The sequence below is a fragment of the Phyllobates terribilis genome, unplaced genomic scaffold (assembly GCF_046119375.1).
Source record: "Phyllobates terribilis strain yellow unplaced genomic scaffold, ASM4611937v1 Scaffold_9__5_contigs__length_417890890, whole genome shotgun sequence".
Lineage (NCBI taxonomy): Eukaryota > Metazoa > Chordata > Amphibia > Anura > Dendrobatidae > Phyllobates > Phyllobates terribilis.
In genome coordinates this window covers 376,200,964-376,217,765 of record NW_027362769.1, presented here as the reverse complement: position 1 = coordinate 376,217,765, position 16,802 = coordinate 376,200,964, and the positions used below count along the sequence as shown (strand labels likewise).

Genomic DNA, 16,802 nt, shown 5'->3' with positions numbered 1-16,802 from the left:
GTATGACTCCAGCACTGACATAACATATACGTCATTTTGCGCTTAGGTGTTAATCATGACGTGGTTATTCTTAACTGTTGGGATACGTTGACACATTGGGTTTTTTTTTTTTACGCACTATTTTTCCGCATGAAAAACACAAAACTGTGGGCAGAAAATAGCAGCAGAAATTACTTGCATTTTTTTCTCTCAATGGAGAAAAAAATGCAGTAAAAATAACGCTGAAAGAACCAACATTCTGAGTTTAATAAAAAAAAAAACATCAGATCTAAAAAGACAAAAAAAATAAAAAATCTGTGCAGATTGGAAATTTATTTTGCCGCTACTGTAAAATGCCATTTTTTCACATGTGAACAAACTATTTTTCCGCGCTTTGATGCAGTTTTCATGCAAGGAAAATATCAGCATTTTACAGTAAGAGTGAAATGAATGGGATTTCTAAAAATTTCATTTACACTAACTTATTTCCTTTGCGCTTTTAGACCTATGTTGTGTTTTTTTTTATAAAACGCAAATATGTCGACAAATGTTTTCCTTCCCGCTCTGATCAAAATAAACAGCAAAAAAAAAAAAAAAAAAAAAAAAAGCTACATAGGAACATACCCCAATTGTGAAGGAAAGAATAGGAAGCTCTCCTGGTCAAGGCAAAAGAAAACAATCGCCGACTCTAGGGCGGCACAGGACACCCATGAAGATTAAAGACAGCCAAAAAAACACTTGGGGATTGCCTGCCATGCACGAGCGATCCCCGCATTTTTTTTTTTTTGGGTGTCTAATAACCGCGAAACATGCAGGGCGGGGACTCGAGCATCCGCGATACTTGGTGCATACCTGAGTACCCGATGCAAACTCAAGTAGTGAGCACTTGCGCTCAAGACTAATGACAACTTATTCAATATGATGACCTAATGTTATCAAATTCTGTGTCATATCTCTGGGTTCAAAATGTTCACTGTACCCCTTGATAAAATCCTTGAGGGGTCTAGTTTCCAAAATGGGGTCACTTGTGGGGGGTTTCCACTATTTAGGTGCATCAGGGGCTCTCCAAACGCAACATGGTTTCCGCTCTCGATTCCAGCCAATTGTGTGTTCAAAAAGTCAAACAGTGCTCCTTCCCTTCCGAGCCGTGCTGTGCGCCCAAACAGTGGTTTTCCCCCACGTATGGGGTATCGGCATGCTCAGGAGTAATTGCACAACAAATTTTGTGGTCCATTTTCTCTTTTTACCCTTGTGGAAAAAAAAAAAAAAAAAAAAATGGGAGTCTGAAGTAAAATTTTTGTGAAAAAAGTTAAAATGTTCATTTTTTCCTTCCACAATGCTTCAGTTCCTATGAAGCACGTGAAGGGTTAATAAACTTCTTGAATGTGGTTTTGAGCACCTTGAGGGGTGCAGTTTTTAATATGGTATTTTTTGGGTATTTTCTGTCATATAGACTCCTTAAAGTCACTTCAAATGTGATGTAGTCCCTAAAAAAAAAAAATGGTTTTGTACATTTTGTTGGAAAAATGAGAAGTCATTTAGTCAACTTTTAACCTTTCTAACTTCCTAACAAAAAAAAAAAATGGTTTAAAAAATTGTGCTGGTATAAAGTAGTCATGTGGGAAATATTATTTATGAACAATTTTGTGTGACATATCTCTCTGATTTAAGGGCATAAGATTTCAAAGTTTGAAAATTGCAAAATTTTCAAAATATTCTCCAAATTTCCGATTTTCTCACATATAAACACCAGTCATATCAATTTTTTTTTACCACTATTATGACGTACAATATGTCACGAGAAAACAATCTCAGAATCACCGGGATCTGTTAAAGCGTTCCAGAGTTATTAACTCAAAGTGACACTGGTCAGTATTGTAAAAATTGGTCATTAAGGACATAATTGGCCCCGTCACTAAGGGGTTAATACTCTATAATCTATCAGTAGCTTATAAACAAACAGAATTTACAAAACTTCATTCTCACACAGCATATAAAAGAGGTGATTGGCTTCAGACATCTGGGAGACGCGACCGACTTTGTAACTCACCGGCCGCAGCTTCGGAGAGATGACATCGAGCAGAAGACACAGAGCATCCAAGATCAAAGACTGAGGTCCAACGCGTGAGCGGATGGCAGGGGCGATCTCCGACACCATGGCGCTCAGGAGATTATGCATCTGGTTCAGTTTGGATTGGGCCTGTATGTAGGATAAAGAGGATTTAGTATTGACCCCCTAAAATAGAAATTACAGCGCAGGTGAAGTCAGCAATGCACATAACATACCTGAGGGGTGCACTGATTCTCTCAAAGAGCACGTGGTGCCCTTTAATTTAGGAACAATGCTGAACAAATAGGCAAGCTACAAAATAGTTACTTGCATATAAAATCAAGTCGTCTGTGGCTGTTCTATAACCTCAGGTGTCAGTACGGTTTTCTTTGTGCAGCATTTAACCCCTTCGCAACCTTGGGTTTTGTCGTTTTTGCTTTTTCGTTTTTTGCTCCCCTGGTTCCCAGAGCCATAGCGTTTTTATTTTTTGGTCAATATGGCCATGTGAGGGCTTATTTTTTGTGGGACAAGTTGTACTTTTCAACGCCATTACTAGTTTTACCATATCGTGTACGGGAAAACGGGAAAAAAATTCCAAGTGCGGTAAAATTGCAAAAAAAGTGCAATACCACAGTTGTTTATTTATTTTTTTTACCACGTTCACTGAATGCTAAAACTGACCTGCCATTCTTATTCTCCAGGTCATTACGAGTTCATAGACACCAAACATGTACAGGTTATTTTATATTTAAATGGTGAAAAAAAATTCCAAAATTTGGTAAAAAAAAACTAAAAAAAAAAAAAAGCGCCATTTTCCGAGACCTGTAGCGTCTCCATTTTTCGTGATCCGGGGCCGGGTGAGGGCTTATTTTTTGCGCGCCGGGCTGACGTTTTTATTGATAACATTTTGGGGTAGATCCGAAGTTTTGATCGCCCGTTCTTGCATTTTATTGCAATTTTGCGGCGACCAAAAAACGTAATTCTGGCGTTTAGAATTTTTTTCTTGTTACACAGTTTACCGATCGGATTAATTATTTTTTTATGTTGATAGATCGGGCGATTCTGAACGCGGCGATACCAAATATGTGTATGTGGGTTTTTTTTTTTTATATATATTTTATTTTGAATGGGGCGAAAGGGGGGTGATTTAAACTTTTAGATTTTTTTTTATTTTTTTCATATTTTTAAAAACATTTTTTTTCACTTACTGCATGCTTCAATAGTCTCCATAGGAGACTAGAAGCAGCAGTTGTCCGATCGCCTCTGCTACATACAGGGGACCAGCAGATCCCCTGTATGCAGCAGAAATGGTCCTGCGCTATGAGCGCCGACCACTAGGTGGCGCTCATAGCGACCAGATCATGACAACCACAGGCGTCTGCTGCAGACCCTGGTTTGTCATGCACGCCCATCGGTGACCCGCGATCACGTGACGGGGGTCGCCGATGGGCGGGGCTTATAACGCGCAACCCGGAAGCGCGCGTTAAATGTCGCTGTCGGAGATTGACAGCGGTATTTAACATGTTAACAGCCGCGGGTGGATCGCGATTCCACCCGCGGCTGTTGCGGGCACATGTCAGCTGTAATAATCAGCTGACATGTGCTCAGTTCAGTGCGGGCTCAGCGCCGGAGCCCTCACTGAACCGGGGGTACGCAAATGTGCGTACTAAGACGTCATGGGTTGGAAAGGGGTTAAAGGGTTGACAGCAGCGAGAAGAGCACAGCTCCGCTTTCTGAAGTTGGAGATGGATGCCGGCTTTGTAAAACAGCCAATCTCCTGGGTATGTACAAGTACATCCAATATCAGGAAGGGCATTCCCAAATTGTAAAGTCATGGAATATCACTAGGATATGTCCTCTGCGGTTAATAAAAATAAAATAAAAGGCAAATCTTTTCAGACCTCAAAAAAAACTAATAAAGAACAAACAAACAAATATTTCTATTGATCCGTGGGAATCCAGCTCCATCTACAGGTGAATGAGAGTGATACAGGAGGCAAATCTTCACTTGTGCGTCCAATATTACATCTTTGCAATGCGTCTTTTTGACCTTTTTATGTTGTGTATTTTGCAAATTGGTAGGGAGGCCCAAATCCAGAGATGCTGGAGATGGCCGAGTACAGAGCGGTGGTACATATGGATATTTTAGACAGGTGGGGAAGGGGTCACAGTAGTAACTTTTAATGTGTGGTGTAAAATCTCTAGGACATACCTCGTAGTGACTGTTGGGATAAGCAATTCGAGGAATGTTTGAAGCTGCGAAAAAGAGATGGAAGGCGACCGGGAGGAACGGCAGGTATCTCATCAGCTGGAAGTTCTGTCCGTGCATTATCATGGTGTTCACAAGGTCTGTGAATCCCAACCAGTCCAGAGCAGACACCACTGTGCCGAAACTGGACTCCTTCACTTTCATGTTTAAAAAGTTATCATACAGTCCCTGCCAAGACACATAAGTGGTTAAAAGTACATTTTCCAGAAAGTGCAAGATACAAAAGAGAAATAAATAATTGCACTCAAAGTCTATGGTGTATACAGTAACGCCCGAGCACACGCCGGTCTCCTCTCCCCCTATAAATGAAGAGCGAGCATCTCCCTCCCCACGATGAATATCTCAAGCACTCACCATCGTCAGCTTCTCATATTCCCCCGTAGCCGTGGTCAGGTGTAATATGTGATGAAATCTTTGGCCCAGAACACTTAAAGGAGTCCTGCCCAACACATTGAGGGGGTCATTGTCGTTTCCAAGAAGCAGCTGAAAATCTGGGGTGGTGACATCGAGACCGATGCGTTTTCTCCAGAGAGAAAAAAGAAAAAACAATCAAGCATCAAAATAACTAAGACCCTTCAAGGGTTATTACCATCATTAAAATCAGTACCACAGACATCAAAAAAAGCAGCGGACACTGGCAGCCACGGCTCCATTTGGACTTTGTTTAGTCGCCATTTTTCGAGAACTGCAACAATTTCAGTTTTGCATTGATGGAGCTGGCGGGAGGGATTTTTTTTTTTTTTTTTTGCATTTTTTGACGGAGTTGCAGAGACCAAAAAAAAAAAGCAGTTCAATTGTTTCATAAGAGCCTTAAAGGGTTAATTAATTTTTTACATATTTTTAATTTTAATGGGAGAAAGGGGAGGCTGATTCATCAGCACCCCACAATCATGTTGCAGGGAAAGGCGATGGTTGGGTAAATGGGCGACCCTTGGACCGTGCGCTTTAAATGCTGCCGTTAAGGGGGTCACAGCGGCACGCTAAGGTGGTGACAGCAGCAAGCAGAGCACAGCTCCGCTTGCTGAAGTTGGAGATGGATACTGGCAGTTTAACACAGCGAATCTCCTGGTTATGTACCAGTGCATCCAATGCCAGGAAGGACATTCCCAAATTGTAAAATCATGGAACATCACTAGAATATGTCTTCAAGTGATGATCAGAGGGAATGTAACCTGATGACACTCCATGAAACCCCTGGAAATAAAGGGGGCCACAGCCCGGATCCAGCAGTCACTCAGGCTGTGCAGACAAGTGCAGCACGACCACATTGAAGTGAATGGCAGGTGGCTGCGGCACCACTTACCATGCAGCTCTAAACTATCACTGCAGCCCCTTTAAGCTCAGGATTGGAGGAGGCCCGAGGGTAAACTGGTAGCATATGTTAGTGATGTCCCCCTTTAATACACATTCCTGCGAGTTATCATTATTAGCTGATACCTTTGAACCTTAGGAAGCTGGAAGATTTCCTGCCATACAGAGAATAAGCCCTTGTTCTGATCCTTCAGCCCAATCTTCATGGTCTGGACCGTTCGCATGTTCAGTTCTTTTTTTCCTTTGCCGTGTAGAAACTGAGAATAGGCACCCGCAGTGTTAGTAAAGGGGTACCTTCCCTGAGCAACGCACACCACAGCTGTAAAGCAAAGAAAAAAAAAACTATAGATCCCTAGGGATCTATCCTATAGTGCTACAAGCCCATAAAGGAAGGATAATAATGGCTATATAAACTGCACAGAAATCCTAAACTTATTAAGTAAAGGAAGCAGCGTTTAGGGGTACCCCTGTAGTTGCATACGTACCTGCAGAGTATTAATACAGGACCTAATATCGTTATCTGTCTTCTCACACAAAGCCATAAGGGCCCCCGTGTCGGCTTTCATGCCCTGTTTAAGAGTGATCTGCAAAAAAAAAAAAGCAAAAACTGTCATGAGAACCATTTCTATACCAAAGTACATAAAACACACGAGCAGTTGTATAGCAGAGATGCACTAACCTCATACAGCCTTTGTACGAGCCTGGAGGGCAATGTCTGGGGGAAATTCAACATGAACGCCTGCTGCCTGAGCTGCCGCAAAGACGGCACGTACCTGCACAAAAGAGAGAAAGTGACAAGACAACGAGAGGGACGTATCACCGACGAGACAGCGGGGAAGAACGATCCATAGATGTCCGGCCTTGAGAACAGTTTATATTACAAGAAAAAGGGAGCGAAAGGTTTGATAAAAAAAACTTTACTGGACAACGCCTTTAAGGTCATCACCCATCCACAGTGATAAATTATTGAACAGCGGGGATCCGTCTGCGGGGACGGGTAAAGGGACACGTGGAGCAGCAGTGGATATGTGCGCGACCACCACTCCATTCATTCCCTATGGCTTTATCAGGCATCATCATAGAGACGAATGTTGCAGCAGTGGTCGATCATTCGACCCGTCGCTCCAGATAAATGTCCCCGTCAGAGATAAATATTCCCTATCAGCAGTCGGATGAGTAAGTTATCACCAATCCTGAGGACTTGCTTCTTTACAGAGTGCAAGGAGGCCTAATATGACTTTATACTGCCACGAGGTGGCACAGACTGCCATATGTTGTCCTATGGGAGGAGTATAAAAGAAAAGCTCAGTGCATAAAGAAGTTATTGTGGAGGATACTAACTGGTCGTTACAAATACAGATGATGGGTCGGAGCATCAGACCTCCCTCTTTCTTTTTCTTCTTGGTTGCAGCCGCTTCGCCCTCCGCATCTTTGCCGTCTTTACGGTTGATTAAACTTAGCAGCATATTGATGGAGACCTGGAAAGTAGCGAGAACGGCATTAAGTAACCACAACCTCGGCCACGATCCTCTTACAGATCAGTCTGTATATAAACCTCGCATTCGTGTCTTATAAAAATCAGTCAGCAGTAACGATGTGGTTCTCATTTCAGGGTCGGATTTTTCACTTTCATGAATCAGGGACTTTGCGCTCATCTGATCTATAAAGTCACAGAAGATTTTTTTTTTTCCTCTCACTTACCGTAGGGGCGCCATCAATTTCATCAATAACTAGACAGTTCGGACGCTCGTCGATGCCCAGCACAGATTTCATTTGTGTCGCAGCTTCGATTCTCGTTCTGAAAAGCTCTGGACTTCGGTCATCACTGCAATTTTGGAACATGGAAAAGAAAAAAAAAAAAAGTTTATCAAACACCTCAAGGGCATAATGGGAGTGAATGTTCTGCAGCAGAACCAATTGCGGAAAATCTGCATTACCAGCAATTTTTTACCCCCCCAAAAAATTGTAATTTATTCTGCGGACGTCATTGCATATTTCACCCGATGCACAGGGCAAAGTGCCCTTTTCCACAGCAATTCTTGCAGCAGTTTTACATTGCAAAAAAACCCCATAATGATCAAAAATAAATATTTCGTATGTCTGCAGTCTTGTATTATGTGATTATATATATATATATATATATATATATATATATATATATATATATATATATATATATATATACATACACACACATATATACATACATATATAAATATATACATACATATACATACACACATACATATACAGTTATATGAAAAAGTTTGGGCACCCCCTATTAATCTTAATGTTTTATAAAAATTGGTGTTTTTGCAACAGCTATTTCAGTTTGATCTATGTAATAGCTGTTGGACACAGTAATGTTTCTGCCTTGAAATGCGGTTTATTGTACTAACAGAAAATGTGCAATCTGCATTCAAACAAAATTTGACAGGTGCATAAGTTTGGGCACCTCACCAGAAAAGTGACATTAATATTTAGTAGATCCTCCTTTTGCCTCTAGTCGCTTCCTGTAGCTTTTAATGATTTCCTGGATGAAGGTATTTTTGACCATTCCTCTTTACAAAACAATTCCAGTTCAGTTAAGTTTGATGGTCGCCGAGCATGGACAGCCCTCTTCAAATGATCCCACAGATGTTCAATGATATTCAGGTCTGGGGACTGGGATGGCCATTCCAGAACATTGTAATTGTTCCTCTGCATGAATGCCTGAGTAGATTTGGAGCGGTGTTTTGGATCATTGTCTTGCTGAAAGATCCATCCCCTGCGTAACTTCAACTTTATCACTGATTCTTGAACATTATTGTCAAGAATCTGCTGATACTGAGTGGAATCCATGCGTCCCTCAACTTTAACAAGATTCCCGGTGTCGGCATTGGCCACACAGCCCCAAAGCATGATGGAACCTCCACCAAATTTTACTGTGGGTAGCAAGTGTTTTTCTTGGAATGCTGTTTTTTTTTGCCGCCATGCATAACGCCTTTTTGTATGACCAAACAACTCAATCTTGGTTTCATCAGTCCACAGAACCTTCTTCCAAAAAGAAATTGGCTTCTCCAAATGTGCTTTTGCATACCTGAGCCGACTCTGTTTGTGGCGTGCTTGCAGAAACGGCTTCTTTCGCATCACTCTCCCATACAGCTTCTCCTTGTGCAAAGTGCGTTATATAGTTGACCGATGCACAGTGACACCATCTGCAGCAAGTTGATGCTGCAGCTCTCTGGAGGTGGTCTGAGGATTGTCCTTGACTGATCTCACCATTCTTCTTCTCTGCCTTTCTGATGTTTTCCTTGGCCTGCCACTTCTGGCCTTAACAAGAATTGTCCCTATGTTCTTCCATTTCCTCACAGTGGAAACTGACAGGTTAAATCGCTGAGACAGCTTTTTGTATCCTTCCCCTGAACAACTATGTTGAATAATCTTTGTTTTCAGATCATTTGACAGTTGTTTTGAGGAGCCCATGATGCCACTCTTCAGAGGAGATTCAAACAGGAGAACAACTTGCAAGTGGCCACTTTAAGTAGCTTTTCTCATGATTGCATACACCTGGCTATGAAGTTCAAAGCTCAATGAGGTTACAAAACCAAAAAAGTGCTTTAGTAAGTCAGTAAAAAGTAGGTAGGAGTATTTAAAACAAGAAAATGATAAGGGTGCCCATACTTATGCACCTGTCAAATTTTGTTTGAATGCAGATTGCACATTTTCTGTTAGTACAATAAACCGCATTTCAAGGCAGAAACATTACTGTGTCCAACAGTTATTCCATATATCAAACTGAAATAGCTGTTTCAAAAACACCAATTTTTATAAAACATTAAGCTTAAGATTAATAGGGGTGCCCAAACTTTTTCATATAACTGTGTGTATATATATATATATATATATATATATATATATATATATATATATATATATATATATATATATATATATATACACACACATACACATACATATACATATATACAGTACAGACCAAAAGTTTGGACACACCTTCTCATTTAAAGATTTTTCTGTATTTTCATGACTATGAAAATTGTACATTCACACTGAAGGCATCAAAACTATGAATTAACACATGTGGAATTATATACTTAACAAAAAAGTGTGAAACAACTGAAAATATGTCTTATATTCTAGGTTCTTCAAAGTAGCCACCCTTTGCTTTGATGACTGCTTTGCACACTCTTGGCATTCTCTTGATGAGCTTCAAGAGGTAGTCACTGGAAATGGTCTTCCAACAATCTTGAAGGAGTTCCCAGAGATGCTTAGCACTTGTTGGCCCTTTTGCCTTCACTCTGCGGTCCAGCTCACCCCAAACCATCTCGATTGGGTTCGGGTCTGGTGACTGAGGAGGCCAGGTCATCTGGCGTAGCACCCCATCACTCTCCTCCTTGGTCAAATAGCCCTTACACAGCCTGGAGGTGTGTTTGGGGTCATTCTCCTGTTAAAAAATAAATGATGGTCCAACTAAACGCAAACCGGATGGAATAGCATGCCGCTGCAAGATGCTGTGGTAGCCATGCTGGTTCAGTATGCCTCCAATTTTGAATAAATCCCCAACAGTGTCACCAGCAAAGCACCCCCACACCATCACACCTCCTCCTCCATGCTTCACGGTGGGAACCAGGCATGTAGAGTCCATCCGTTCACCTTTTCTGCGTCGCACAAAGACACGGTGGTTGGAACCAAAGATCTCAAATTTGGACTCATCAGAACAAAGCACAGATTTCCACTGGTCTAATGTCCATTCCTTGTGTTCTTTAGCCCAAACAAGTCTCTTCTGCTTGTTGCCTGTCCTTAGCAGTGGTTTCCTAGCAGCTATTTTACCATGAAGGCCTGCTGCACAAAGTCTCCTCTTAACAGTTGTTGTAGAGATGTGTCTGCTGCTAGAACTCTGTGTGGCATTGACCTGGTCTCTAATCTGAACTGCTGTTCACCTGCGATTTCTGAGGCTGGTGACTCGGATAAACTTATCCTCAGAAGCAGAGGTGACTCTTGGTCTTCCTTTCCTGGGGCGGTCCTCATGTGAGACAGTTTCTTTGTAGCGCTTGATGGTTTTTGCAACTGCACTTGGGGACACTTTCAAAGTTTTCCCAATTTTTCGGCACTGACTGACCTTCATTTCTTAAAGTAATGATGGCCACTCATTTTTCTTTACTTAGCAGCTTTTTTCTTGCCATAATACAAATTCTAACAGTCTATTCAGTAGGACTATCAGCTGTGTATCCACCTGACTTCTGCACAACACAACTGATGGTCCCAACCCCATTTATAAGGCAAGAAATCCCACTTATTAAACCTGACAGGGCACACCTGTGAAGTGAAAACCATTTCCGGTGACTACCTCTTGAAGCTCATCAAGAGAATGCCAAGAGTGTGCAAAGCAGTCATCAAACCAAAAGGTGGCTACTTTGAAGAACCTAGAATATAAGACATTTTCAGTTGTTTCACACTTTTTTGTTAAGTATATAATTCGACATGTGTGAATTCATAGTTTTGATGCCTTCAGTGTGAATGTATAATTTTCATAGTCATGAAAATACAGAAAAATCTTTAAATGAGAAGGTGTGTCCAAACTTTTGGTCTGTACTAATAATATATATCTCTGTACTCACCTGGCGTTCATCTCCACCACATTGTAACCAGCATGTCTTGCTATTATATGGGCCAGTGTAGTTTTCCCCAGACCAGGAGGACCACAGAGTAAAGAAACCTAACAAAAAAAAAAATTATTAATAAAAATTTATTTTCATAAGAAAAATCCCACTTGAGGCTCAGATACATAAAAAAAATACACCAGTGCAACAAAGAGGATTTGTTTCTGGAAGAGATTTTGCACTGAGGAGCAGTTATTACAGAAGATGGTGGCAAAAAGAAACGCACAATCGCAGTGTGTGAACAAGGCATTTTGTTCCCAACGTTAATGCAGCTTTAAGCTCCTGGGACTGATCTGTAGATCCTTGGACATTTTTGCAGCCATCTTCATCATCTGAATTGCAGACGTCTTTACCTTGTTCTTGGGCCTATTGTGCTGATCTAGTTCTGCCTCCAGAATCTCTTCTGTGATCTGGGCTTTGCTCTTCCACTTTCCAGTCGATTCCTTCTGGAACTTGTTGTTCGCTCTCGGATCTGGCATCGCCTTCGGCTTCTTCACTGTCTTTTCTTTACCAAACACTACAGTGTCCCATAATTTTAACCACTTCAAAAGGCAGCGATTCGTGTACTAAAAGAGATAAGTGAGGGGGTAGATAATCAGGAGCAGGCAAGATTTTTCTTAATTTTCTTCATATATAACACAATGACGTTACACTTACATCATCGCTCAGCAGCTCAGTGTAATGTCTTGGGGTGTATCTGTCAACCCAGAGGTTTTGTGAGGCCACATCATCCTCATTATCATCGTCCTCTTCTGCACAGACAGGCTCTAAACTTTCATTTTCCGCATCTAATTCATTCATTTGACTGTCAACAGACACAAAAAAATGTATTATAAAATGTCCATAAGAAACCAGATTTATATACCTCATGCAGAGAAGCCCGGTCCAGATGCCGAATCAGGGAACCCCCCCCTCAACAAGGCGGCACAGAGTCCTACTATGTTCAGGCTTCGGTCTTCTTTTAATTACATGAACGGCTGAAAGACCACCGTGCATGGAGTTTGCCCCTTGTTAGTAGATGCAGGGAAAAAGGCCCCTAGAGGGCTCATGAATCAAGCTGAGCGTCCATGTTTATGGGGGAGACAGGAGAAAGCTGCTGCTGAGTGAGCGTCCATGTGTACGGGGGGAGACAGGAGAAAGCTGCTGCTGAATGAGCGTCCATGTGTACGGAGGGAGACAGGAGAAAGCTGCTGCTGAATGAGCGTCCATGTGTACGGCGGGAGACAGGAGAAAGCTGTGGCCGAATGAGCGTCCATGTGTACGGCGGGAGACAGGAGAAAGCTGTGGCCGAATGAGCGTCCATGTGTACGGGGGGAGACAGGAGAAAGCTGCGGCCGAATGAGCGTCCACGTGTACGGGGGGAGACAGGAGAAAGCTGCGGCCGAATGAGCGTCCACGTGTATGGGGGAGACAGGAGAAAGCTGCTCCCGAATGAGCGTCCATATGTATGGGGGAGACGGAAAAGAGCTGCCGCAAAATGAGCGTCCATGTGTACGGGGGTAGACAGGAGAGATAGTCATCGCAGACTGAGAGTCCATGTATATGGGGCAGATAGCTGTTGCAGAATGAGCGTCCATGTTTTTGGAAGAGATGGCTGTTGGCTAAACAAGCATCCATGTGTATCGAGGAGTCAGGAGTGATAGTTACAGGCTGAGCGTCCATGTGTATGGGGCAGAGCTGGGGAGGAATGGCGTCACTCGCACAGCACCTTTGGGTCCTGTTACCTGCTCAGCATTTCTGTAAGGCGCTGGGACTCCTCTAACACCTGCCTTCTGCGCTGAAAGACAAGAAAGGTCTCAGTCAGTATATAAAAGTTACAGCCAGCGATGCCTGGCAGAAATCTTAAAAAGTCTCATGCAGGAGTCCAGACACTTTGGGCAATATTTATATTCTTGTAGGCTATGTGCCCACGATGCAGAAATGAAGCAGAAAATTTCTGCAGCATTTCTGCATCTCCCTGGCAGAAAAAACGCATGCAGATTGTGCATGCGTTTTTCCTGCAGAATACATGCGGATTCACATGCGTTTCCGCATGCAGATTGACAAGCGCTTTCCAGGCGATTTTAGCATCACTTGGAAAGTGCTTGACAACTAGGTCACACTGTATAAATCCATGCAACCGGCATGGATTTATACAATGTGAACCGTAAAAATTAAAACAAATAAAGCTATACTCACCCCCGAGGCCCCGGCCTGGCTGCAGCGCTGCTTCCTGGCTGCCGACATATCGCGAGACACAGCGGTGAAGGGCCTGCGGTCACATGACTGTGACGTCACCGCAGGTCCTCAAGCGATGCCGGCATTCAGAGAGAAGCCTTTGGAAAGGTGAGTATAAACTTTATTTGTTATTGTATTCTTTTTTTACAGGTACAATGGTACCCAGGTCTGGATGAGAGTCTCCTCTCCTCCAGAACTGGGTACCATCCGCACATAGAGACGCATAGAAGCCGCTTGTACAAATGTACAGTCGCGGTTTCTGTGCGTCTCAATGCAAGTCAATGGCGGGAGTTCTGCTGCGCTTCCGCAAAATTAAATGACATGCTGCGGATTTTTGTACACAGCATAAACGCTGCGGAAAAATCCGCAGCATGTGCATAGAACATGCGGAATCCCCTTGGGGACCATGGGGTGCGGATTACCTAGCGTTTCACAAGCGTTTATGCTGCGGAAATCCAGCAGCATAAACGCTTGAAAAACGCTACGTGGGCACACAGCCTTATGGCTACTACAGAGACGTCGCTTGCAGCTTAGCAGGAGCCCCGGATCTCTGGTGAACGATATTTTGAACTGTGCATTATTCACCCTCCCCAGGTCCAGTGCAGAGTCTCCGCCATTCCTACTAGCATCTGTTATTAACTGCAGTTATCATCTCACGTCGGCATTGCCACCTGCAATTTTTGGGCTCTGCAAGAGCTGACGGCACGAGCTAATTGGCTACCGCACTGTCACCGCTGCAGCCAAACAACAGAGAGCAGGGTAGCTATGGACCCAGGGATGGTGATTACAGCTGTTTGTTTATTTTTTACATCCAACTGAGCCTATGGGCAAACGTTTTCATTACAAAGGACAAACCCCTTAATTTATGGATCATTACCTCATCAGCAACTTGCTCCTTTAGGTAGGATATTGGGACACCCAGGAGATGAAGCTGCTGTTCACTTCTCCAGCTGAGGCCGGCAACTTTAGTATCCTAAAAAAAAATATGAAAATGTAAAAAATCAGGTAAACTAAAATTTTGGACAGTGTGTCTAAAAGGAGCTAGGTGTCTAGTTTTTTCTTTGATTACTTACCTGAACCCCAGTCCCGTCCTCATCATCTCTCAATGTCATATAAACCCTTGTGCCGTCACTAGAAGTCACGTTGATGTAGTCCTCCAGCACCGGCGGCCGCTTCAAAACGCGCTTCTGCTCCAGTTTTGTCGGGGTAACTTGCAGAGGAGCCATATCACTGACCTCAAGGGCATCGCAGCTCAGAAACTTCAGATGTCTGTAAAAAGGGGGGGATAGATATATATTTATCTCACTTTTCTCACCCTCCCCAGGTCCAACGATGAGTCTTTGTTGCCGCTACCAGTCTGTTTTTGTCTGCAGTGTTGACAACACGTTGACAGTGCTGCAGCCAATCAGTGAGTTCAGCAGCTCTGCTTAGTTTAAGGCACAATCTGCTGAACTCACCGATCAGATGCAGCGCTGCAGACAATCAGACACCAGGAGCAGCGTCAAAGACTGAGAGCTAGACCTGTGTAGGGGGGGAAAAGCATAGCAGGGATTTTCTGAAACCAGAAAACCTCTATTTGGTTTATAAGAGACTGAATGTGAGCAACCACTGCAGGCTGTTATAAAATGCTGGGAGTTGTAGTTCTACAACAGATCAGAGATCACCGATATAAACTTCTCTCTAAAACCAGAAAACAAACGCCGTCGTACCTGTCCGGCTTCTTCTGTGTGAGATCGGGTGATGGCGGAGGAGTGATGTCATCACTGATTTCTGGGCTATCCTCAGATCGATCTGCCGCTCCAAAGTCTAGCTTCTTAACAGCTTCCATTTTTGGGCGCTTTGCTTTGGGAGCTACGGAAAGAAAAGGGATAAAAGGAAGAAAAGAAATTACTTTTTGCTTACATTCCCCACCATTTTCGAGATCTCTGCTTGCTGTCAGTAAATGCAGAAACACTTCATTCATAGAAAACCTGTACAGACTTATTAGTCTTACAGCTGAGGGTCTGTCTCAATTACATCCAGTCTGAACAATCCTCTTGTGAGTGAAGCACAAGATCCATCTTGCACAATACATTGTAACAATCTGTTCTGCGGAGGTGATTGTCTCACAGAGGATTGTCTGGACAGGACACCAATGTAAAACGTGGCACAGTATGAGATTATTTATAGATTAAACACACAAAATGCATTTTTTATGAGCTATACAGGATTATAGGGGACGTCGCCCCTATAAAAATTCCTACTTGCACCTTTTCTGTTCCTGGTAAGGTGCCTGAGAAAGATAATTGCATTTTGAAATCTGTTAAGCACGTCTTTGAGGATAATTATTGTCTTTTTGGCTAGAAATCATTTTTGTAATCTGGTTCCAGTAAAACTATTGCCTTCTACCTGCTCTGAGCCGTCTGTCGCTGGCTGTAGAATAAGTTAACTGATGATCCATCAGTGAGCTCCTTCTGACAGCTTGTATCTCTTTCTTGAGCTCCTCTCAGCTGATTTATGACCACAAACCCACGAAAACAGAAGCAGAACGGTAACACATTTTTAGGGAAACCCGATTGTTATATTTAGCCTCAAATAAATGCATTAAAGCCAAATCTGATCTGAATTATTCCACAGAGTTGCAGAAATTCACTCGCAGACTGTGGACGGATTTTAGCGCAGAATTCGACCTAAAATCCGTGTGAAGGGTGAGCGGCGGATGTGTGACGTACTGAGCGGCGGCACGTGGAGGCTGTCGGACGCCCCGTCCTCGTCTGACAGGTGGAGGACGGCGGCTTCTCGCTTCTTCCGCTCCTCGGCTGTGCGGACGCCATTAACACTGCGGTCACCGGAGGTGATGGCCTCTTCGAACGACGGCTTGTGGCGGAGCTGAGATGTCTTTGGTGCCGGTCGGGGAAGAGGCGGCTCATCTGTCAACAAAGCAAAACAACAGGATATCACCTACATGGACAAGACCGCTGCTGCCAGTCAGTGACCGGAAATAGTCATTATCCGGCTCCAGCTGCTGAAGAACTACAACTCCCAGCATGCCCCGCCAGCAGAAAGCATGACAGGACCCACTGGGAGATGGTGTTTTATAAAGACAGCAGCTTTTCAGTGTAACCCGCGACAATGGCCGGACACTGACAGCGGCCAGGCTCCCTCACCCTCCAGCTCAGCCAAGACCTCCAGCTCGGAGGCGAACTGCGCCTCGTAGTCATCCTCTACCCCGTACAGCTCGTACTCGTCCATTTCCCCCACACAGACACAGCCGCCGCCGACGACTTTCCCGCCAAACATCCACTTCCGGGTGAGCTGTCACGTGGCCAGCCGG

General features: G+C 43.4%; 1 protein-coding gene across 1 annotated transcript in view; it reads right to left on the bottom strand.

Annotated features, from left to right (window-relative positions):
* CHTF18 (chromosome transmission fidelity factor 18) overlaps window positions 1-16,798 on the bottom strand; it is a 39,578-nt gene extending 22,780 nt beyond the window's left edge. The window contains exons 1-17 of the mRNA XM_073648420.1: window positions 16,636-16,798; window positions 16,201-16,398; window positions 15,199-15,340; window positions 14,563-14,758; window positions 14,367-14,462; window positions 12,997-13,049; window positions 11,930-12,077; window positions 11,626-11,838; window positions 11,231-11,328; window positions 7,311-7,434; window positions 6,951-7,087; window positions 6,289-6,382; window positions 6,095-6,193; window positions 5,736-5,866; window positions 4,653-4,821; window positions 4,242-4,466; window positions 2,030-2,179 (exon numbers count right to left, since the gene is read on the bottom strand). Coding sequence (XP_073504521.1) covers window positions 2,030-2,179; window positions 4,242-4,466; window positions 4,653-4,821; window positions 5,736-5,866; window positions 6,095-6,193; window positions 6,289-6,382; window positions 6,951-7,087; window positions 7,311-7,434; window positions 11,231-11,328; window positions 11,626-11,838; window positions 11,930-12,077; window positions 12,997-13,049; window positions 14,367-14,462; window positions 14,563-14,758; window positions 15,199-15,340; window positions 16,201-16,398; window positions 16,636-16,768 — 2,406 coding nt within the window. The 5' untranslated portion in view covers window positions 16,769-16,798. The remainder of the gene's footprint in view (window positions 1-2,029; window positions 2,180-4,241; window positions 4,467-4,652; window positions 4,822-5,735; window positions 5,867-6,094; window positions 6,194-6,288; window positions 6,383-6,950; window positions 7,088-7,310; window positions 7,435-11,230; window positions 11,329-11,625; window positions 11,839-11,929; window positions 12,078-12,996; window positions 13,050-14,366; window positions 14,463-14,562; window positions 14,759-15,198; window positions 15,341-16,200; window positions 16,399-16,635) is intronic.
* Between the last annotated feature and the right edge of the window lie 4 nt (window positions 16,799-16,802).